General features: G+C 43.4%; 1 protein-coding gene across 1 annotated transcript in view; it reads right to left on the bottom strand.

The window, feature by feature from the left end:
• Window positions 1–24,170, bottom strand: part of DNAH9 (dynein axonemal heavy chain 9) — a 330,059-nt gene that overhangs the window by 100,359 nt on the left and 205,530 nt on the right. Inside the window, exons 46-49 of the mRNA XM_038536892.1 lie at window positions 18,195–18,337; window positions 17,660–17,821; window positions 17,214–17,447; window positions 10,457–10,717 (exon numbers count right to left, since the gene is read on the bottom strand). Coding sequence (XP_038392820.1) covers window positions 10,457–10,717; window positions 17,214–17,447; window positions 17,660–17,821; window positions 18,195–18,337 — 800 coding nt within the window. The remainder of the gene's footprint in view (window positions 1–10,456; window positions 10,718–17,213; window positions 17,448–17,659; window positions 17,822–18,194; window positions 18,338–24,170) is intronic.

The raw sequence follows: 24,170 nt of genomic DNA, 5'->3' as shown, positions 1-24,170 counted from the left end.
CATCAGAGGGAAACGAAAGCTACTCCCCCCAGTGGCTTCAGACGCGCCCCATGGCGAGCCCAAGACTCGGCTCCGTTTGTTCAGCTCTTTAGCGGACTCGCTGCCCATTAGAAACACACAATTATTTCACATTCAACAGAAAAATAGCAGGATGCCAACATACTCTGAAACAGGCAGCATGCCCTGAATAAAAGATAAGGTTATTATAAATTAATTTCCCATCTTGGATCGAAGAGAATAGCCCTGTAACCCAACAAATTTTGTTTTTTTCTTTAATTAAACTTCTTTGTTCCATGAGCCTGTTCTAACTACACTTGACTGTCCTGACGTTTTCTGCCAAGAAATAATTCAGCCTGGAAGCCGGGCATAGTCACTGCCCCTGCTTGGATGTGGGTTTGTCCTCTGCTCCAATCACCATTTGCACTAGGAAAATAGGGCCAAAAGGGTTGGCCTTGGCATGTCACTTCGACTTCCCAGGCCTCTGTGTTTCCATCTGTAAATTGGGAGTAGGGGCACCCTGGATCTATGAGTGAAGCTGTGTCATACATGCACGTACAGTTGATTTCAGGTTTATTGCGACCATCAGTGAGTACCATGTGACCTCAAAAGCACTTGCTTTTTGGGAATGATTTTATGGGGGGGAGAATTTTTTTTAAAAGATTTTATTTATTTGAGAGAGAGAGCACAAGCAGTGGGGAGCATCAGGCAGAGGGAGAGGGAGAAGCAGACTCCCCACTGAGCAAAGAGCCTGATGTGGGACTCAATCCCAGGACCCTTGATCATGACCTGAGCCAAAGGCAGATGCTCAACTGACTGGGCCACCCAGGGGCCCCAAGTGGGGGAAGATCTTGATTTTAAGGATTAGGTCGCCTGTGCCAAATGGATTTGGGGTGCCCTTGGGCCTGGAAATCTACAAATGAGGGGGATTACTTCCTGCACCTAATGGAGGCACCTGGGAAGATGCTCCATTTGCTTCTGAAACTATTTCCACATTTGGTCGTGAAAACCTGTTGGGTGACATGGGCAGTGGTGGATAGAAGGACACTATACATAGGATGGTGTGCTAGCATACCTGCCGTGGTGGCCTCCACTGGGGCACAGGGCGCAGGGTCAGAAAATATAATCAGAAACAAAACCCCATGACTTTAAACCAGTAGAAGTTCAGCATGAATTAAGAAGATATAAAAATGTACGGAGATGAAATGGAATTCTACAACCCAGATACGTCACTGTTAATATTTCAGTGTGATTCCTTCCAGTCTTTTTTATATTTATCGCTCCCGATAAATTAATCATAACTTTTTGGTAGTAGTGACCAAAGACCAAGTACAGAGGGGACTTTCTCGCTCATGTCTGTGATGGGGATGAGCTTGGAGCTGGCTGTAAGGACGAGTGGAGCTGTGTTTGGAGTGTCTACGGGCTTTCTGGATCTTCTCTTGTGGCTGCTTCTCCCTGTGTGTGCTTCTCTTTCGTGTAGAAGCTTCCTCGCGTTGCAAGGCATACGACCTACCTCTCTGCCCTCACTCTGTGCTACTTTCTCCATGTGTCACCAAGCTCCAGCTACGGTCACCTCCTCCCAGCACATTGACTGCCAAGCACATCCCCAACTCAGGACCCCTGCCTGGACCACTTCTTGCTAAGCTTTTTGCATGGCCCGTCCCTTCTCATCTGTCAAGATCTCAATTTAGAGTTCAGATGTCTCCCACTCGGAAAGACTTCCCCTTCTCATCATTTCCTAGCAGCACCCTGATGACCTGCAGAGAACCTGGGGCCATCAGAAATGATCACTACTCTTTCCTTATTGAATTTCCATCTCCTCTCCTTCGTGACAACAGGGATGGTCTCATCTATCTTGTTAACCACTGTCGCTCTGGTCCCAGGAATCGGCATGCAGCAGGTGTTCATCAACACGGGTGTCCAACAATCGCCTGGAATTAGTGGGGGTCAGCAGCTCAAGGTCATGGCCATCACTTTGCACCCAGGAGGGACTGAGACCTTTTCTCCAATGCAAGTGGAAATAAAAATGTCCATGGGACAGGGTGGGGGTGGGGTTGCCTGGGTGGCTTAGTTGATTAAGTGGCTGCCCCTTGGTTTTGGCTCAGGTCATGATCCCAGGGTCCTGAGATCGTGTCCCATATTGGGTTCCCTGCTCAGCCAAGAGTCTGCTTGAAATTCTCTCTCTCCTTCTCCTTTTGCCCCTCCTCCCACTTGCACACTTACTCTAAATCAATCAATCTTTGAAAAAAAAAATGTCCTAGGAAATGACCTTTTTTAGTTAGACGGGGCTCCTGTAGCCAATGGCTACAGGGCAGGCAGATATGGTTCTACTAGGAGGAACACAGGATGGAAGAAACAGTTCCCAGTTGGCAGACAGAATTTTGAGCGAGCAAACATCAGGCTCGCACTCTTGGTTTCTCTACCCCACTCCTGCTATCAGGCCCCTGTGGAGGCCCCTTGCTGCCTTGACCTTGACCACTCTCCCAGGTGTCTGCCTGAGGAATTTGCTTCTTCTTCCAGTTTCCACCCAAACTTCTCATCTCGAGGCTCATGCTGATCCCCTTCCTTAAAACTGCAACCTCCCGCCTCCTCCAGGGCTCCTCCTTGCTCTGTGCTTCCTTTACCTCTGTCCTCCAGCATCTGACATGTTCTGACACATTGTACAATAAAGAACTCTGTCATCATGCTTGTCTCTCACCCCTCACTTGCGCTAGGATGTAGTCTTCACAGGGGCAGGATCTTTGTTCACGGATGCATCATGTGCACCCAGAACAGCCGATGAGTCCTGGCTGGGTGAACAGATGAAGGACTAAAGGTTCACGTCATTGTGCATTTGGCAAATGGGGGTGCAGTGGGAACAAGACAGGCAAAGCCCTTCTGCTCATTCAGGTGGAGAGACAGGCAACATACAGGGATCCACCTTTGGTGTTTGGGATAGCGAGAAAGTGCTTAACCCCCCCCCCCAAAATGGAAACAAGGCTAATAGGATAGAAGATTCTTGAGGATTGATTTTACCCCTTGAGGTCTGGGAAGGCCACTTTGGCAGGCTGACATTTGAGCTGGGGCATCTGCAAAGGGGCTGCTCCAAGCATGGGGATCTGCAAACTTGGCCACTCTATAGAGTGTGATCAGGAGGGTGATAGAGGTGGGAGAGGAGAGCTGGTCAGGATCCAGACAAAAAAAGGGAGCAGTTTGATTTCATTCTAACATCAAGGGGAAGCCACTGGAGGGTTTTAAGCAGGGGGTGAAATGATGTGGTTTTGCTTTGAGAGCTTGTTGTGGCAGGGCAGGCTGCACAGTTGTTCAGGCAGGAGACTGAGCCCGGGGCCAGGGCTGTCCAGTGGAGGTGATGAGAGGTGATTGGGTTTGGGACATATTTCAGAGCTAGTGTAGGCATAAGTTTTAAAAAGAGGCATGAGGGAAAGTTGCTAGTTATTTTCGAACAGAATTTTTAAATTCAGCATATCACCAGATGGATGAAACAATTGATATCAAATATCAAAATCACTATGAAGCTTTTCATCTTTGATCTAGGGTTTCATATAGTTACGTGAATAGTCTTACATAGGGAAAACTAGCCAGTTGGCAGTATGGTAAATTTTATTTACTAGTATTTTATATAGGCGTCTTACACCACTATTCATAAGTTAGATTCACCTGAGGTTTTATTGTCTCATGCTCTATCACCTTTTAGTACCAGGCTTATCACATAACACAGGCCTTAACAAGTCCTGTAGGAAAGAAGTCTATTTAACTTGGAAACACTAGAATTTTCCCAATTATTTGATTATAAAATCTCCTTGCTAATACTGAAAGTCAAATGATAAGGAGGAAAAGATTTATGATATATATACCAGGAGATTAATAGTAAAAATTTATAAAGTAGTAATAATTTATAAAGTAAATCATTTACTATGATTTAATAAGAAAAGAGGGAAACTCTCTTACAAGAAAACGAACAACAAAAGTCTGAATAAGCAATGGGCAAGAGAAATCTAAATATTTGAAAAGATGCCCAAATCTCATTAGAATGAAACCAACCATAATTTGAAAAAAAAAGTGAAAAAAGTTTTGCTCTTTTATTTAGACAAGTTAAAATGATTGAAAATGTCTAAGAATGTCAAGGATATAGGAAAGGTGATATTCAAAACTATAGACAAGAATCACCTTTTTGGACAGAGACTGGTTATTATTTATTTAAAAAAAGAGCATATTGTTCTAATAATAAATCTTTAAAAAAGGAGGTAGGGGGTGCCTGAGTGGCTCAGTTGGTTAAATGTCTGACTTGATTTTGGCTCAGGTCGTGATCTCAGGATCGTGAGATTGAGCCCCATTTTGGGGAATCTGCTGAAGATTCTCTCTCTCCTCCCTCCATACCTCCCTCGCTCGTGCTCTCTCTCAAATAATACATAAATCTTTAGAAAAAAGAGCATATTGTTGATAAGAGCTTCCTATTGCTTCTGTAACAAATTAACACAAAGTTGGAGACTTGAAACAACACGGATGTCTTAGCTCCCAGCTGTGGAGGCCAGAAGACCTCAAGTCAAGCTGTGGGCAGGGATGGTTCCTCCTGGAACCTGCTGCGTGCCTCTTCCAGCGACTGTAGGTTGGCCTCATTCCTTGGCTTGTGTCCCCACATCATATCCACTTTTGCCCCTACTCTGCTTCCCCCATCACATTGTATTTGGGGCCCAGCTGGATAATCTCCCCACCTCAGTACCCTTAACTCAACCACACCTATAAAGTCACTTGTGCCATAAGGAGCAAAATTCACAGGTTCCAGAGATTAGGATGTGAATCTCTCTGAGGTGGAGGATGCATTATTCAAGTCTGCCATGTCATTCTACCAAACAACTGTACTTCTTATTGGCCCAGAGAAATAGTTGTGTATGCAACAAAGATCTATGCACAGGGATATTTATACTGGAAAAAAAACAATTAAACACTCAACAATGGATAAATAGCAAAAAAAAAAAATGGGTAAAATTATAGCATGGAGTCCTATGAAGCATTCAAGTTCAGTGTATGTACTGGCATGAAATGGTCTTACTTCATGAGAGAAAGTAAGTTGGCGTTACCCATTCATATTTAAAATATGACATATTTTATATGTGCATTTGCACAACTAAAAATGCATAGAAAAATTGCTGGAATGGATATGCCCCAGATGATGATGATGATGATTATTATTATTATATTATTATTTTTGATTTTTACTTATTTATTCATAAGACACAGAGAGAGAGAGAGGCAGAGACACAGGCAGAGGGAGAAGCAGACTCCCTGTGGGGAATCCAATGCGGGACGTGATCCTAGGACCCTGGGATCATGACCTGAGCTGAAGGCAGCTCAATCACTGAGCCACCCAACCATTCCATGTCCCATATTATTCCAGGAGTTCTCTTGGGAGAGAAATGGGGCTATAGTGTAGAAGAGGGTTGACTTTATATCCTACTCCATGTATTCTACACTATCTGAATAATTTTTTAGAAGATTTTACTTTTTTATTTGAGAGAGAGTGCATGTGCGATTGAGCAAGGGGAGGGGCAGAGGGAGAGGGGGAGAAAGAGAGATAGAGAGAGAGAGGGAATCTCAAGTAGACTCTCCACTAAGCACAGAGCCTGACGTGGGGCTTGACCCCACAACCCTGGGATCATGACCTGAGTTGAAACCAAGAGTCAGACGCTTAAGCGACTAAGTCACCCAGGTACCCCATGAATAATTTTTAATAATGAAAATGCCATTATATATTATTTGTAAAATAAAGTAGCAAGCTCATGGTAAGAAATACATAGGGAACAAATAGAATATTCTAGCTAAATTTGTCAAGGGGAAGAGGCCATGAAATTGCAAGCAAAACCATTCCTCCACTAAGGCAGGAAAAGTTACACTGGATTTATTTCAGTTTAGCTATAAAAGTGAAATAAGACTGCCAAAGCAAAGACTTACTACCAAGCTCAGATTTACAGGTGTTCTTTATGCATTAACTACAGATTTATTTTTAAGCTTGAAAACTATAAGAAAACAGGGAAGTGGTCAGGAAATACAGGGTCCTGTGAATGCGGACGGTTTGAGGATACTTCAGGGGTCCTTGGGTCCATGAAGCAACAGCGCCCTCACCACGTGCAGTACAGGCTGATCCATTCCACTTCACCAGGTGTGGGGCGAGGGGGACGGGTGAGATGGGTGGAAGGCGTCAAAAGGTACAGTTGTAAAAGAAATAAGTCCTGGGGTGACTACAGCTAACGATATTGTGCCGTAGATTTGAAAGGAGAGGAAATCATAAAAGTTCTCATTGCACACACAAAAATCTATTAACTATGTGTGGTGATGATGGATGTTAACCTGACTTACTATAGCAATGATATACCATGACTATTACATGTCACTTATACCACAATTAAAAAAAAATGCTGTCTGAGGCCCCCCTCACGCATCCTGTGATCTGTAGACTGTAAACAATGGTCCACAGGTAAACTGTGCAGTGATGCCATGGGCTGTTAACGATCTCGGTCAACCCACCTGGAAAGACTCATGGTCAGATCACTTTTGGAGGAGCCCACTCGTGCACCATGGCTCAGAGACTCTGCACCTTTCTGCACATCCAGGTCTCTGCAAACACTGCTTCCTTCTGGGATGCTCTTCTCTACTCCCTCCTCCATCCAGTAAAATTCTCTTCCTTATAGTCCTTGCTTCATGGGCTTTCTCTTCCCTAGTTCCTACCTGGCCAGCCAGTTAGCCATGTCATCTTCTGAGCTCTTGAGCCACTGAAATTTTAGTATATTTCTTCTCATGTAATGCATGCAGGGAGTTTACAAACTCTGAGAGGGCTGCAGGTCTTGGAACAAAGCACATGCCTGATAGACTCCAACTCCAGCTTTCCAGAAGCCATGCTTACAATTTCTTCTGCTTCTTCTAGATTTCACTCCTTATTGATAAAGAACATGCCTATGTTGCTATATTTTTTCCCATTTTATTTGCAGTGGCAAGGAGCAGAGGAGGAGAGAGAGAGAGAGAGAGAGAGAGAGAGAGAGAGAATCTCAAGTAGGCTCCTTGCTGAATGAGGAGCCTGATGTGGGGCTTGATCTCATGACCCATGAGATCATGACCTGAGCCAAAATCAAGAATCAGATGCTTAACAGACTGAGCCACCCAGGCACCTTCTTTTCATTTTAGACTTTAGCAAGTGTCTTCCTACTTAGAGTATGAATATTTAGCTATGTTTACTGTCCTCTTTTCCCTCCTAATTATTATGGTTATATCGAATTTTTAGTTAATGTTCAGTATGATTATGACATGATTGTAAATATTGTTCACCTTGGGTTACATTTTCTTTCTTGTATATTCTGAGGGTTTTTTTTATCTGAAATTAGTTAAGTGCTTTTATTACTTGTTCTTTGTGGGAGTAAGTTTTGGGCAAACACCTGACGGAACAGGGTGGGGGTCTTCTTGGGGGAAGAGCACTTCACATAGTGCCGACTGCTTGTTCAGAGGCCTTGGAGTGGGATTGTGCTGGAGTGTCTGAGACACAGCAAGGCCAGTGCAGAGGAGGTGGTCAGGGTGACAGGAGGAAGACAATCATGTTGTACCCAGAAGGGAACTGGGCAAAATTGTAGGGTCTCGTGGGCCACTTTGGATTTTATTCTGAGTAGGATGGGAAGCCAATGGAAGATTCTGAACAGAGGGGTGATGTGGTCCAACTGCTCTTTTAAAAAGATTACTCAGGTGGGGGCACCTGAGTGGCTTGGTAGGTTAAACCCCCGACTCTGGATTTTGGCTCAGGTCATGATCTCAGGGTCCTGAGATCAAGCCCCGTGTAGGGCTCTTCTCAGTGGGGAGTCTGCTTCTCCCTCTCCCTCTGCTCCTTCCCCTGCTCTATGTCTTAAGTAAATAAATAAAATATTTTTTAAAATGACTCAGGTGGGTCACCTCTGAGCTACTTTTCATACATTCTGTCATTTTATCCCTATGATAACCTAATGGGAGTTGTGTCACTGTTACCACCCTTGCATAGATGAGGAAACAGGCTGAGCAGAGAGAAAATCATGCCCAGAGATACATCCAGTGAACAGCACAGCCAGTATTTGGACTCAGCTTATTTTAGGAAATCTAACCTCCTGTGTCAAAAGATGTTATGAAAGGCACCTGCCTTATTAGTAAGACACGGTCAGCAGACAATTCACATGTGTGCGTCAGTGAAGTTGTCTTGTGGTGCATGATCAAAGAATCAGAAAAGGGTGACACTGATCTAGAATGTAAGTTTGAGCTTTAAACACAGAGAGGGTTGAGGCAGGAGGAAGGGTGGTGGCATGGAGGGGTACACAGCCTCACCAGTGTCCAGGAGGTGCAAGCGGATGCCACCGTCCAGGGATGGGAGAAGACTGGCCTGGCCCTGCTACCAGGTTCAGGCTGAGAAGTGGTGGCATAACTGGGCAAGCCCTGCAATCCTAGTCCATCCCTCACAGTACCCAGTTTCCTAGTAGGAAATCTGGTGATTTCTCCTGATGGGGGGTCTCTTTAGGGCCGCTTAGGCCCTCAGTGCCTTAGCCTTTAGAGCATAAAAAATAAAAAGCCCAGAATGCATAATTCTAGAGTTCTTCATAAAAAATCCTTGAACGTGGGACACCTGGATGGCTCACTAGTTCAACATCTGCCTTCGGCTCAGGTCATAATCCTGGGGTCCTGGGATCGAGTCCTGCTTCGGGCTCCCCGCAGGGAGGCTGCTTCTCCCCCTGCCGGTGTCTCTGCCTCTCTCTCTCTCTCTCTCTCTCTCTGTGTCTCTCATGAATAAATAAATAAAATCTTAAGAATCCTAGAATGCAATCATCTCAAATTACAATTTATATGTAACTGTATGCCACAGGCTTCTACAGCGTTCCTAATTCCGTTTTAGATTTGCTGAAGCCCGAAACTGCTAGATGTTACCTTCCAGGGTGACGCAGGAGAAGAAAGTTTCAGAAGGCTCGTGTTTGCATCTCAAATGTCTCACCTGCACTAAATATGTCAAAGCATCAGGCAGGTGGAGATGAAGAGAGGCCCACTGGTGAGTGCCACCCACCCCACCTATAAGGGAGGATGTAGGGGTAAAGTTTGCGTGACACAGTGGCCTGGGGTCTAGCTCATACCCCAGAAATTGAGAATGCGGGAGAAAAGCTGGCTAGTTGCCCCCACCACGGAGCGAGGGAGATGGTGCTGCAGGGGTGGCTGATGCCCTCAGTGCATTTGCGGGAAAGGAGGCACAGGTGACCCCATGGATCAGAGGTGAGCTCTTGCTCAGGGGAGCCAGCACAGGTTGTCTTAGATCTCGGCCAAGGGGCAAGTGAACCGCCAGACTCCCAGGAGGAGAAGTCACCATGTGAGCATCCTAACACAGACAGGGTCAGCTTTTGGGGCCCCCTCTGAAGCTTGCTCCCTGTGATTGGAGTCTGCTCCTTTCTCTTCCCTCCTTCCCCCTGCCCTTCAGCCATGGTTATCCAAAAGGGAGAGAAGCTTAATCTGTGAAAAATAAAAGAAGCAGCTAATTACCATCCCCCTAGTACACACAGACAGGGATACATCTCAAGGGAACCCAAATAAAAGTACCCGTGAATACATCTCAAAGGTCACGCTTGTTGTACCAGATGGTTACATATAGGACTTTAACTGACACATGGCTACATATTGTTGATATTTGAATATCTGCTAATTTTGTTTACATAGCTTTTTTTTTTTTTTTTTTTCTTTTCATATTTTGGAGCCAACATGTGTTTGAGTCTCAGGTCTTAAGAATTTTCTCAGGGCTTTATAAGGCTCGTGTGTCCTGTCGTATGTAATGGGTAAAATGACCATGGGCTACGGAGCTGAGTGTTTCTGGAGCTGGACTGTGAGGGTGTGAGTTTAAGCCTGGCTCTAATAGCGAGTCTATGACTCTGGGTAAGCCGATCTTCCCCTCAGGGCCCAGGCTTTGTCATCTGTGAAGTGGAAGGTCTGGAACACTGGGCATCTCCTGTTCTGACTGGTTCTCAGACTCAAAGGCCTGGGATGTCGTTGGTACTCTGTAAAAGCCTGATAGATCGTCAGTGTAAATGAATGTTTGCAGGGGTACCTGGGGGGCTCAGTGGGTTAAGCGTCTGCCTTTGGCTCAGGTCATGATCCTGAGGTCCTGGGATCGAGACCTGCATCAGGCTCCCTGCTCAGTGAGGAGTCTGCTTCTCCCTCTCCCTCTGCCCCTCCCCTTAATTCATTCTCACTCTCTCTCTCTCTCTCAAATGAGTAAATAAAGAAAAATCTTTAAAGAAAATAAGCGAATGTTTGCTTAATGAATAAAGCAGTGACAGCTGGATCCTACCTTAAGCCTCCAACTTTGCCCTTGGATCTTTTTAGGGCACCAGGGTACCAAGCTGTCTTTGGGTCACAGGGGCTACTTCCTGCCACCCCCACCACTGTGAGAGGTAAGCAGCAGGACAGATGATCCTCTTACCTTATTGAGGGTGTTGAGAGCTGCCTGGGCGGCTGCAAGTGCTGGCTCTGCTTTGGCCAGGTCCTCCTCACAGTCCTTCTGCTTCTGCTTCACCTCCAGCATGATGACAGCCACCTTCCGCTCCTCCTCGTCTGCAATGGCTTTCTCTCGGCTCACCTTTTCTGTCTCTATGCCGACCACCTGAATCAGCTTGTCCGCATCCTCATTCTTTTGCTTCAGCTCTACTTCCTGGGCAGCCAGCTTGGCCTTCAGGTCATCCACCTGCAGCAGAAAAGCACCAGGTGGTCCTGGGGCTCTGACCCTGCAGAGAAACATGCCAACTCCCGACAGGAAGGGGCAAAGCTGAGCTCTCATCTGGGACCAAGAGCCCTGGGACCAAGGCACACTGGACTCCCTCTTCCTCCTCCCTCTACAGTAGACATGGTAAGAGATTCTAGGCAACACATGCCTTGACTTCTCTTTCCCCTTGATGCTTACATGACCTAGGCTGCTTCTCACTGACATTGCACTTGTATCTTATAAAACTCCATGTGTCTCTCATGATGCTTTGCTCATAGTGGGCATGTTATAAAAAAAAAATCAGTCATTATTTAATTGAAAGTGGGCAATGTCTGGTATGCCAAGAATTTTGCAAGCTATAAAAAGTGAGTTATCTACTGCACATCCTGAGAGATCGAATGTATGGACAGACAATGGTCAGTAAATGGTAAAAGTAGAACTCTGACCCACAACCGTGACCCTCCTGGTGCCCAGGAGACCAACAATAACTACAATAACTAGCTCAGGAAGCCAGCCTGCTGTCTGTAAGTCAGATGAGCAGGAAGTTAGATGCCCACCTCCAGAACAATCCAGGAAGACAGACAAAAACCTCAGTAACAGTGGCTCCAATGGCCAGAACTCAATTAATAGTCGACAACTTCCTTAATTCTTTTCTCTGGTTCCAACGTAGGACCAACCCGAGAAAGTCGAACACGCTCCCCTGACTGCTCACATAGGGCACCCCATTTCCTAGTGCCCACCCCCAGCTTCTGCAGGCCACCAGCCTTCCTCAGGACACACCCGATACCCTTCCCTTTCTCCCCACCATGAAGCTCTCCCAGGCCTCTGCGGCCTTTGAGTCTCGGCCAAAACTGGGTGCTGATGGCTGCCTCTTTTGCTAGAATGAGCTCTGAAGAGAGAGCATTTGTTGCTTCTTATTTGGTTGGTCTTTGTTTATGTCTACAATCCCAACAAGACAGATGTTGGCCAAGTAAAAAGGGGACTGCAAGAGTCCCAGTGGCCCAGACCAGAACAGAACTGGCTCTCCATCCAGCTTCCATATTCCATATTCATAGTCTTTTTGGAGGAAATACTAAAGTGATAGTAATACCAGCATGTCAGAAATCACCTATTTCTCGAGGAGGGATGGTTTTCTCTGTACATTCAGGTCAGTGGAGGGTGGTGGTTCTCAGAGTGTGTTTCCCAGACCACCAGCAGCAGCATCACCTGAGTAATTGCTAGAAATGTGAATTCTCTGGCCCACTCCAGACCTCCTGAACCAGAAATTCTGGAGGTGGGTCTGGCGATCTGTGTTTTAACAGGTCCTCTGGGTGATGCTGATGCAAATGGCCACCTGGGTTTGATAGTCACTGGCCTGGTTTTATGGCCCTTTTACATGCAAAGAGAAGACTCAGATTTGTTTATTTCTTGGAAGTAAAAAAGCCACTTGTATTTGCAATATGGCCCATAAACTTTACATGGCAGGATGACCTTCTATCTCTCATTTTTCTGCAGTCTATTTTCATACAACAACCAAAGATTACTTCAGAGCTCCTGGAACACGTTAAATAGATTCAAATGCTTTATGATGCAAAATGCATAAAGGGAAAAATAAAACAGAGGCTTAGATGCTGCTGATAATTCCCTTTTCGCGGCAGATCAGAAGAAAAGGAAAGCAGAGGGAGAAGAAAAAGAAAGCTCTTTAATTTTGTTGTATTCATGGAAACTGGAGACTTTTTGTTAACCTCAAATGAAGGCCTGCTCCCTAGAACGAGTCTTATATGCCCGTGCTGGAAGGTTAATCCATTTCTATCTCCCGTCGTTCAGCTGCAGGGAGTTATTTCTACAAGGACAAAGATGCAATTGTAAATCAAAATGATTGAACCACATAATCACTGCAGTCAGCAAACACACCAGTAACTTTTTGTTCCTTTTTAAATCTTGGGAGATTTGAGAAAATTGGAGAGTTGGTTTTGGGTTTTTTTTTTTCCTGTTGTCATTTGTTTGTTTGTTTGTTTTGCTGATTGCAGATAGGGTCTATGACCTCGGGTCCAAGGTCACCAGCATTGTGGATGGGAGCTTGATAGCTCTTCAGCTGTGACTTGGAGGGTCCCTCCAAGACATAATGGGGCCGCTCCCCAGAGAGGGCGTAAGTCAGGCTCATTTTATGGCTCTTCTTCAATAGAACAGGACGTTGAAATAGGTCACGCTAAAATTTCCTCTTCCTTTTTTCCTTATTCAAAGCATTCGAGCCCCTCTTTGGCTTTCTTCCTCTTTAGGCACCCCACCCCCTACCCCTGGGATAGGAGGATCAAGAGGGAGAGCATCACAAACAACAGAGGAACCCTTTCCACCATCTTGTCAGCACCATGAGTGTTTTTGGGTGGGGGTGATGTCAGCTGAGTGGGGTGACAAAAGGCTGGTGGTGAGACACTCTCCCTTCTTCAAGGACCAGGAATATGATGCTAAAGAGAAAAGCGAAACTTCCTAGGCCTTTTCCCCTCAGAACCACAGAAAGAGGAGAGAGAACCCAGGATAATCAAGAGCCATCCCTAGTGTGCAGAAGGCTGGAGGCCCAGAGATATTTTCCTTCCTACTCTGAGTCCCTCTGGTCACCTACCATGTTCTCATATGAATTCACACCTCACATAGGCTATTCTCTTAGAGTTTTCCCATCTGCCTGCCTAATAAAACCTTCTCATCCCTGTTCTGGATACAGAGTTTGAATTTCCTCTGGGGAACATTCCCTTCCCAAGTCCTCATAGTTTGGGTGGAGCCGACTCCAGTGGTTGGCCTTGGAACCTCACCTGGTCAAGAGAATGTCCAAGTCACAGAGAACGGTTCAAGTATGGGCAAACCAATGATCTGAAGGGGCCAATCAATCAGAGCCACTGAACATTTATCCAGGAATTTGGCAGAAAATCCAGGGAAAGACAAACTCCTTCTTACAATAGGGTTGCAAAGCAAAGAGAGTGTAGGTCTGTGGTTGCCAGGGCCATGGGGGTTGCTTCCCTGAACAGGGATGCTTACTGAGGATCTAGCTCCAGCCCTGTCTAAATTAAGCTCTGTCTCTGAATTTCCAGTTATCTGAACCAACTTGTTTTGACTAAACCAACTTCAGTTGGATTTTGGTCAGCTGCCATCAAAAGGATCCTGATAAATATATCACATAATCTCAAAAAAAATTTTTTTTCTCTCTCTCTTCCCTTCTCCTCCTGTCTTTTCATTTCCTTCCTTCCTTCCTTCCTTCCTTCCTTCCTTCCTTCCTTCCTTCCTTCCTTCCTTCCTTCCTTCCTTCCTTCCTTCCTTCTTTCCTCTCTCTCTTTCTTTCTTTTTCTCTTTCTTTCTCTCTCTCTCTCTCCCTCCCTCCTTCTCTCTCTTTTTAAATGTTAAGTGAACTTGAATTCTTTTTTTTTTTTTTCACTTGCAACCAAGAGTATTGATGAGCATATCATGGTAAATTATTGAACCTGTCGACTTTAGGTAAGTTTGGTGGCCTGAGATTATTTGAAACCCCAAAATAAATCGAAGAATCTCCAGACAGACTTGAAGAGTAAATTGTAAAGGCAGGGAATTTGTAACAACATGTAGGCCTTTTATGAACATTTCTTCAACCCAATAGCCCCCCTTCCTCATGAGGACTCCTGATCCAGAAGTGAAGCTGAGAGTGGGTTCTGAAGATGCCAGGAGGGGACAGAGTGAGACCCCCAAGTCAGAGCTGGGAGTTCTGACTGTGTCAAGAGAAGGAAGAGAACAGAAGTGATGCCAGCTGTGAAGCTCTCATCTGAGGCAGCAGCAAAGACAGACCGTGCCACCCAAAGACCCAGCAGAATCAGCCACTGTCAGCAGAGCCAGTGAAGGGCTCACCATACCATGTGGCTTCATTAGCTGCTTCTTGAAACCACCACCACCACCACCCAGATGGGAAGGAGCAAAAGATCCTTCACAGGGAAATAGTTCTGGACCAGAAAAGTGGCATGCTCTGATTTATATTTTGAAAGGATCACTCTGACTGCTCTGTTGATGATAGACCAAAGATGGGCAAAAGGAGAAGCAGACAAATGAGTTAGAAAGGTACTATGGCTGCCTGGGTTAAAGACGCCAATGGCCCAGATCAAGGGAGTAGCAGCATAGAAGGTGCACGGTGGTGGGATTCTGGGCGTATCTGAAGATAGGGCCAACAGCGAATTTGTGTTTGGATACAGGGCATGTGAGAGAGAGAAATTAGGAGAGTCAAGGACAACCCTAAGTATTTGGCCTGATGGGCTATGCGAGAGGTTGCGGTGAAGCAGGTTCAGGTTGGGGGAGACATTGTAGAGTTAAGTGTATTAAAACAATCTAAGTGAGAAGTGTCTAAATCAAGGCATTGAAAACAGGCTTACAGCAAGAGAGGTACATGTGAGAGATAAATAGAAAAGTACAGAATTTGTTAATTCTTAAATGAGACAAGGAGAGGAATGTAAGGTAACCCCCCGGTTTCTAGGTAAGTGGGTAGATGAAAGCACTACTCACTGAAGTAGAGAATCTTGAAGGAGAAGAAACCAAAATTGATGCCAGGACTGGTAGAGCTTGGTTCACCTACGGTATAACCAGTCTTCTTCTGGGATGATAGATAATTGCCAGAGAATAGGGGAGAGGAGGGAGAACAGGGGCTGCTAGGGGTGACAGTATTCTGAGGGTACCATAGGTGGGGGGAGACTGGAAGAGGAAAAAAGTGACAGATGTTAAAAATAATCTGGTAGGACTGCATTCTGGGATTCTATCTTATGCTGTTTCCTAGAAGTTCAGAGATTGAGAGTACTAAAAAGCACTGGGAGAGAAGATGCTACCTTTCTACAAGATGCCAGGTAAACTGCTAGGGCCTTGGCTGTTTGCATCTGTGTCCCTCCATCTGCCCTGAACTTCAGCTCTGGGAAGGGGTGCGGTCACAGCACACAAGGAAACGGAGGAGCTTCATGGACAACTGTTACCTGTCATCAGTAGACAAATACCAAGTTTGAACAGATCTCACCACGCCTGAGGGTAAATGAAGAAAAGGAAAGGGTCTTTGTAGAAATACGGAACAAGGAAGAGAAAAGCATCTAGAAGACTAAGAACAGAGCTCTGAAAATGATGCATTACTGAATCTAGAAAAAACATCAGGGAAGCAGTCTGCCATCATTGGTAGGATGATTTCTGTGACACAGTGGCAGGAAAACAGGCCGGAAGAAAAGAGCAATAGGATGTGTTTGAAGGGAAAAAGGATGAGATGAGGAAGGGCTGTTAGGATATTAAAAATGTAAGAACATAACTAAAGTCTTCACTGGATGCACAAGCAGCAGAAACAATATTACGCACTATTAAATTAGAATTGTTGAGGATAAACGTGAGAAGCTTTCCTAGAACAAAGAGGAAAAAAGCCAAAAGGATGAGATCAATGAGTGAGAACATAATAGATACAGGTTGCAGAGAAGCCATCTAGCAAATCATTGCTCTTTGGAGGAGAGGCTAGAGCAGATGAACAAAACCAGATAACAGAAGAAAAATGGCCTGAGTAGAAGAATTCTATGTGAACAGATTGCAAGGGCTCATTGCATCCCATGAAATGAACTGAAATCCTCTGGACATATTACAGCTATGATTCAAGACATTCAAGTGGGGAGAGAGGACAAGTCAGAAGAAGCAAATTCAACAGTTATTGCAAAGGTAAAGCTCTGAAGCAATGATGACAAGCAAAAGGCTTAGAGATTGACAGGAATGTGTGATGCCTAAGAATTGATAATGATTTTAGTTTTGTGGTGCAAATGCAGCAAAACTACACCCCCTTCCTGACAGGCTGGCTCTGCTAAAAGCAAACAAAGCACAGAAGGGAGCCATGAAGGGACTGGCAATGTTTGATAGGCATGAGCAGGGGCAGAGAAGTTGCTGAATCATCCCCCAATTCTCAAGGGAAGAATGGGAAATTGAAATAAACTTGTTCCCTTTGGAAGAGTAAGTAGAAAAATATTAGGAGGACAGGCCCATGGGGGCCTTCTTTCAACGGCCTACCACTTAGGAATATAAGAAGAAATTCAAGAAATGAGACAGGATTTCAGAAATCAGGTTCCAGTGGTGCTTTGATGGATGACACAGCAAGACACAAAGAAGCAAAAGAAAATTGGGATATCTCTACAACATCTCTCCCAACCATGTATCTCTTTTGGTTTTGAAGATGGAAGGGAAGCAGACTGGAGAGGAAAGGATGTAGCAGAAGAGGAGAGGGGTAACAAGCAAGAGGGAAGGGGTGCTCCAGAGGATTCCATCAGTATGTGGGAGCAGACCAGATTGGAAGCTGGCAGTGTGCCCTTCTGCAGGGAGAGCTTGGCCTTAACTTTTGGAATGGTTTCTGATGACACCATTGGAAAACCATACGTGATTTTCAGGCCTGGACTGTGATGCCTTTGGTTCCCTGGAAGGGGGTGCTCCCCCCCGCTGCCCCCCAGTGCCCTGCAGGCAGGAGCGAGGAGAGACCATCACCCACCTGGGCAGAGGTGCTGTGAAGCTTCAGCAGCCCGTTCTCAAGACGCTCCATTTTGGACTTGAGCTCTTTTCTGTTTCTGTGCAGCAAGCTCTGGTAGAGTCTGATGAACTCCAGGAACGATTTGGGAGTTGTATAGTTGTAGCGCTGCTCATTGCTCAGATAAGATTGGGATGTCTGGTTGACACTTGTGTGGACAAAAGCCATGAACTTGCTAATCGACTGCTTGACTGTGGGCTAAGATTGAAGAGTGGGAAATAAAAAGACTGTCTGGACATGAAGACTGGAGGTGATGTTTGCCTCACCTCACTCATTCCCTCCCTACATGGAAAGTTTTGCTCCAACAACTCTCTCCAAGCCCAAACTGGAACCCTGAAACTCTGGACATGGAATTCTTTGTACCTGAGGTGGTGAGGACCCCTTGAGGAGTGTCTTCTTTGCCCTCTCACCTCAATGCCTTCTGTGTTCTGCAAGAAGCGGAGGCTGACAGACTCCAGTGCCTGCTGGGGCCACTCATGGAACCAGTTGATGGCCGTGCAGTTCACAATGGCTGGGAACTTCCTGCTGCGGACTCTCAGCTTGTTCCCCACAGGGGAGAAACAAAGAGTCACCTGAGAAACAGAAGGGCAGGAGAACCAAGAAGGTATCAGAGAAGTACTCACAGAGAGACAGATATGGCTTTGGGTTTTTTATTTCCCAGAAAGTTGGGAAACACATCCAGCAGAGGAAAAGTATTGTCAATAATAGCCAGGCTTCTAGCCAAGAAATTAAGAATGCTGGGACTGCATGAGGCAAGAGGGAACTACTGCCCTTGGAGCAGATGAGAAGGGCAGCCTTGCAAAATTGCTCAGGCTGAGAAGGGCACTCCACCCTCCCTGCCCACTCCCAGTATAATCAATAAGGATGACTGTGTCCAAAATATCATTAGAGGCTCTCAGGAACCATCTTTGGTCCGCCTACCCTGGGCAGTAAATCCTTCTATACCTTCAGTTGTCGTCGGACCCGATTTATAAAGAACTTCCAGCAGTTCTCTCTGTTGTCAACCAGACCTTGGCTCTTGACCTCATTCTTCACACTGCTTATGATATTTTCAACTTCATCATCAGAGTAGAGGTCTGGGATCTCTCCTGAGAGAAATGGAACACAGATGGGCAGCTTTGGCATCTCTCTGCATGATGCAATTGGACACAAGAGGTTATCCAACCTTGAGACACAGAGCCTGTGATTTTTTGGCCATGTCCCACCACTCTTGCTGGTGGAATTGGCAAACACCACATCTACTCCAAACCCAAGGCAGGGGGAGGGACGATACTTTAAAGAATGGGACAGGGTACATGGTATCCTTTTGTCCTGGGCCAGCAGCTGGTAGCACAAGAGCTTTCAACTCTCTTTACTTCTTTTGCCTAAACTATTTATTTACTAACTACTATTGGTAAAAATTTTGCCTCTGAGGAGCTTAATATTTAGTAGGAGAAATAAAACAGATGTAAAATACCTAGAAGACCACAAGTGAAAAGAGCCATGAGAAAAATACAGATAAATCCACATATCGATGAAGAATGAGCTATCCCTTTCTATTAGAAAAGAAAAGGAGAGAATAAGATTCAGGGAATCTAGTATATGATAAATATGGCATCTTAAAATCAGTGGCGAAAAAATGAACATTTAATACATGTATTAGGAAAGCTAGGATCTGGAAAAAAACTATTTGGATAAATTCCAAATGGATCAATACTTAACTATATATAAAAAAAAGAACTATAAAAATGGCAGAAGAAATGAGGAAAATACTTTTATAACCTTTGAGTGGGGAAGGCCTTCTTAAGTGTAACTCAAAATTGGTTCTACACAAATCTTAAGATTATTTGTTCCAACGCTCTGAAGAAAGACCCCAAATAGCCAGGGGAATATTGAAAAAGAAAACCAGAGCCGGGGGCATCACAATGCCAGATTTCAAGTTGTACTACAAAGCTGTGATCATCAAGTGTGGTACTGGCACAAAACAGACACACAGATCAATGGAACAGATTAGAGAATCCAGAAATGGGCCCTCAACTCTATGGTCAACTAATATTCGACAAGGCAGGAAAGACTTTCCATTTGGAAAAAGGATAGTCTCTTCAATAAATGGTGCTGGGAAAATTGGACAGCCACATGCAGAAGAATGAAATTAGACTATTCCCTTACACCATACACAAAGATAAACTCAACATGGATGAAAGGTCTAAATGTGAGATAAGAATCCATCAAAGTCCTAGAGGAGAACACAGGCAACACCCTTTTTGAACTTGGCCACAGCAACTTCTTGCAAGATACATCCATGAAGGCAAGGGAAACAAAAGCAAAAATGAACTATTGGGACTTCATCAAGATAAGAAGCTTCTGCACGGCAAAAGAAATAGTCAACAAAACTAAAAGACAACCTACAGAATGGGAGAAGATATTTGCAAATGACGTATCAGATAAAGGGCTAGTTTCCAAGATCTATAAAGAACTTATGAAACTCAACAGCAAAGAAACAGACAATCCAATCATGAAATGGGCAAAAGACATGAACAGAAATCTCACAGAGGAAGACACAGACATGGCCAACAAGCACATGAGGAAATGCTCCGCATCACGTGCCATCAGGGAAATACAAATCAAAACCACAATGAGATCCCACCTCACACCGGTGAGAATGGGGAAAATTAACAAGGCAGGAAACCACAAATGTTGGAGAGGATGTGGAGAAAGGGGAACCCTCTTGCACTGTTGGTGGGAATGTGAACTGGTGCAGCCACTCTGGAAAACTGTGTGGAGGTTCCTCAAAGAGTTAAAAATAGATTTGTCCTATGACCCAGCATTTATACTGCTGGGGATTTACCCTAAGATACTGATGCAGTGAAATGTCAGGACACCTGCACCCCGATGTTTATAATAGCATGTTCACAATAGCCAAACTGTGGAAGGAGCCTTGGTGTCCATCGAAAGATGAATGGATAAAGAAGATGTGGTTTATGTATACAATGGAATATTCCTCAGCCATTAGAAATGATGAATACCCACCATTTGCTTCAACATGGATGGAACTAGAGGGTATTAGGCTGAGTGAAATAAGTCAGTCAGAGAAGGACAAACATTATATGGTCTCATTCATACGGGGAATATAAAAAATAGTGAAAGATTAAAGGAGAAAGGAGAGAAAATGAGTGGGAAATATCAGTGAGGGAGACAGAACATGAGAGACACCTAACTCTGGGAAATGAACAAGGAGTAGTGGAAGGGGAGATGGGCGGGGGCATGGGGTGACTGGGTGACGGGCACTGAGCCGGGGGCACTTGACAGGATGAGCACTGGGTGTTACACTGTATGTTGGCAAATCAAACTCCAATAAAAAATATACAAAAAATGTGTTCAGAACACTTATATTAGTTTACAGTTGGGCAAAATTGTCTATTTTATATGCCGATTTTATAGTATTTAATATCTCATGTAATTGATTAAATACTGTACTAAAAGTGAAAAAAAGAATAACTCAAAATTGGCATATTTTTAAAAAAGATAAATTAGATACATATAAATGGATACATTTTATGTACAAATATAAATTTTATGTAAAATTCTTTTATATATATAAATATTATCCAAGCTTTAAAAAAAGGAAATCCTGTCATTTGCAATAGCATGGTGGACTCAGAGGGCATTACATTAAGTGAAATAAGCCACAAAGAAAGAAAAACACTGCATATCACTTACATGTGGAATCTTAAAGAAAAAAAAGTCAAACTCATAGAAACAGAGTAGAAAGTAGTTGCTGGGGGCTGGGGGTTGGAAGAAATTGTCTGATAAAAGGGCACAAACTTTCAGTTATCAGATGAATAAGGTCTTAGGATCTAAAGTATAACATGGAGGTTATAGCTGATAACACCAAACTGTATGATTGAAATTTGCTAAGATATAGAACTTAAAGTTCTCATCCAAAAATTTTGAACAGGTGAAAAAAAGAAAAAAAAATTTCCTCTGATTACAGTTAAATACTTAATTTCTCTAATATGTAAAGAAATTCTCCACAAATAAAGGAAAAAGTTAACAATACAATTGTAAGATGTGGTGACAGATACGAAAAGAGAGCTCATGGTATGGAAATATAAATCTCTCTTAAATATTTGAACAAATTCTTTATCTCACTTGTAATAACAGGAATGTACATCAAAACTATGTTTACTTTTTGGTTTGTACAAATGAGACTGGCAAATATGAACACTCAACCTCACTTGTAGTAATAGAAATGTACTTTAAAACCATGCCTTATTATTTTTACAAGATTGGCCAAGTTCTGAAAGTTAAATAAAATCCCGTGTTAGTGAGGCACTATATGATGGATATATCTTTTAAAAGATCCTAACTAAATATGTAAAAATAAATATATGATAATCAAGTAACATTTGTCCTAGAAATGCAATGATGGTCACGTCTTAGAGAAATCTATGAAAATAATCCACTAAATACACTAAAGAGGTAATACAATCTTACCATTACAAAGACACATAAAATTTCCAAATACTGTGAGCAAACTAGGAATAAATAAGAGTTCTCTTAATCTATAATAGATGTCTATTGCAGACCCAAAGCAAACATACCAAATGATGAAATACTAGAATATTCTCTTTCAAATCAGGACCAAGACAAGTATAACTGTTATGTTTTCTATTCAACATTACACAAGAGGTCCTAGACTATGCAAAAAAATCAAGGAAAAGAAAATGTATAAGAATATTTAAGGCAATAATTAAATTACTATTGTTCAAAATCTAATTTTCTACACAGAAAATCTAAGAGAATATACACATGTGTTCAACAACAAGCTTGCTGGATACAAATCAATGTTGGAAATAAAAGGGAATTTCTGTACTTAAGACAAAGAAAGTTACTTTACTTTTTATATCTTTTTAATTGTTTAACAAAATATTTATTGGGGATCCCTGGGTGGCTCAGCAGCTTAGCACCTGCCTTCGGCCCAGGGTGTGATCTTGGAGTCCCAGGATCGAGTCCCACGTTGGGCTCCCTGCATGGAGCCTGCTTCTCCCTCTGCCTGTGTGTCTGCCTCTCTCTCTCTCTCTCTCTCTCTCTCTCTCTCTGTGTGTCTCTCTTAAGGAATAAATAAAAAATATAAAAATATTTATTTTAGAGGATAGGGGAGAGAGAGAACACAAGTGGGAGAGGCAAAGAAAGAAAGAATTCAAGTGGATTCCCCACTGACCATGGAGCCTGATGTGAGGCTCAATCCAAGGACCCTAAGATCATGACCTGAACTGAAACCAAGAGTCAGATGCTTAACCAACTATGCTACCTAGGTGCCCCTTTCATATTTTTTTTAAAAATATTTAATTATTTTTAAGTAATCTCTATACCCAACATTGGGCTTAAACTCATAAGCCTGAGATCAAGAGTCACACATACTACTAACTGAGCCAGCTAGGCAACCCCCAAAAATGTTACTTTAAAAGTTAGGATACAAACAGAAACTATGAGATAGGTAGTAATATATGAAAATATGTCAAGATCTTGGTATAAGAAGTGTAACATACCCCTGAAGGGCATAAACAAAACCCTAAATAAATGGAAAGAAAAATTGTGCTTAGGGGAGGATGACTCAATATTACCCCCATCATAAAGATGCAATTCCAATAAATAAAAATCAGATGGTTTTCTTTCTTGATCCTGATAAGCATACTCTAAAATTGTATACAGAGGAGCAAAGGATAAAGAACAGCCATGACATTTCTGAAGAAGAACCAGAGGGATGGACTTGCTGTACCAGAAGTCGAGTCTCCTTATAAAACTATGTTATATAAAACCATGTAAAATTGGTATGGGCCAAATGAATAGAACACTGAGGGTAATAACTTAGAAATAGTCCCAATTATAAACAAGAAACTGATGTTAAATACTGGTGTGCAGCCATGAGATGGATTAATCAATATGTGATGTTAGGATAATCCATTATTAAGATTAAAAGTTAAAGGAACGCTATATAGAAATAAATTTTAGGGGCACCTCGGTGGCTCAGTTGGTTAAGTGTCAGACTCTTGATTTTGGGTCAAGTCATGATCTTAGGGTCGTGAGACTGAGCCGCAAGTTGGGCTCTGTGCTCGGTGGGGAGTCTGCTTGAGATTCTCTCTGTCCCTCCCCCCTCCTACTCCCCTACTTCTCTCTCTTTCTCTCCCTAATAAATAAATTAAAAATAAATTTTAGGTGGATTCAAGACATAAATATGAAAAGTAAAACAGTAACAATTTATATTTTTAAAGATTTCTCCATATATTTTAAAGAGAGAGAAAGAGAAAGAGTGGGTAGAGTGGCAGAGGGAGAGAATCTGGAAACAGACCCCCATTGAACATGGAACCTGACACAGGGCTCGATCCCACCACCAATGAATGGAAATCAAGAGTCACTCAACTGACTGAGTCACCCAGGTGCCCCCAAAACAGTAATCATTTAGAAACAAAATGCAGGAGATAACTTTTATCATGTTGGATAGAACAAAATTTCTTTTTTTTTTTAAAGATTTTATTTATTTATTCATGGAGAGAGAGAGAGAGAGAGAGAGAGAAAGAGAGGCAGAGACACAGGCAGAGGGAGAAGCAGGCTCCATGCCGGAAGCCCGATGTGGGACTCGATCCCAGGTCTCCAGGATCACGCCCTGGACTGAAGGCAGCGCTAAACCGCTGAGCCACCAGGGCTGCCCCTAGAACAAAATTTCTGAAACACCACAGAGCATTAAAAAGAACTGTTAAGTTTTACAGCATTTAAACTAAATCAGCATGACAAAAGTCAGATGCAGACTTCAAAAGGTACTTACAACCCATGTAATGAACAAAGGGTTAGTATCCAGAATATACAAGGAACTCTAATCCATAGGAAAAAGAAAACAAAAACAAAAAACAAAAACGAAAAACAAAAAAACCAACATAAAAC

Source organism: Canis lupus, chromosome 5 (assembly GCF_011100685.1).
Source record: "Canis lupus familiaris isolate Mischka breed German Shepherd chromosome 5, alternate assembly UU_Cfam_GSD_1.0, whole genome shotgun sequence".
NCBI classification, from domain to species: Eukaryota; Metazoa; Chordata; class Mammalia; order Carnivora; family Canidae; genus Canis; species Canis lupus.
The sequence above is the reverse complement of the archived record's forward strand: the minus strand, read 5'-3'. Positions and strand labels throughout refer to the sequence as shown.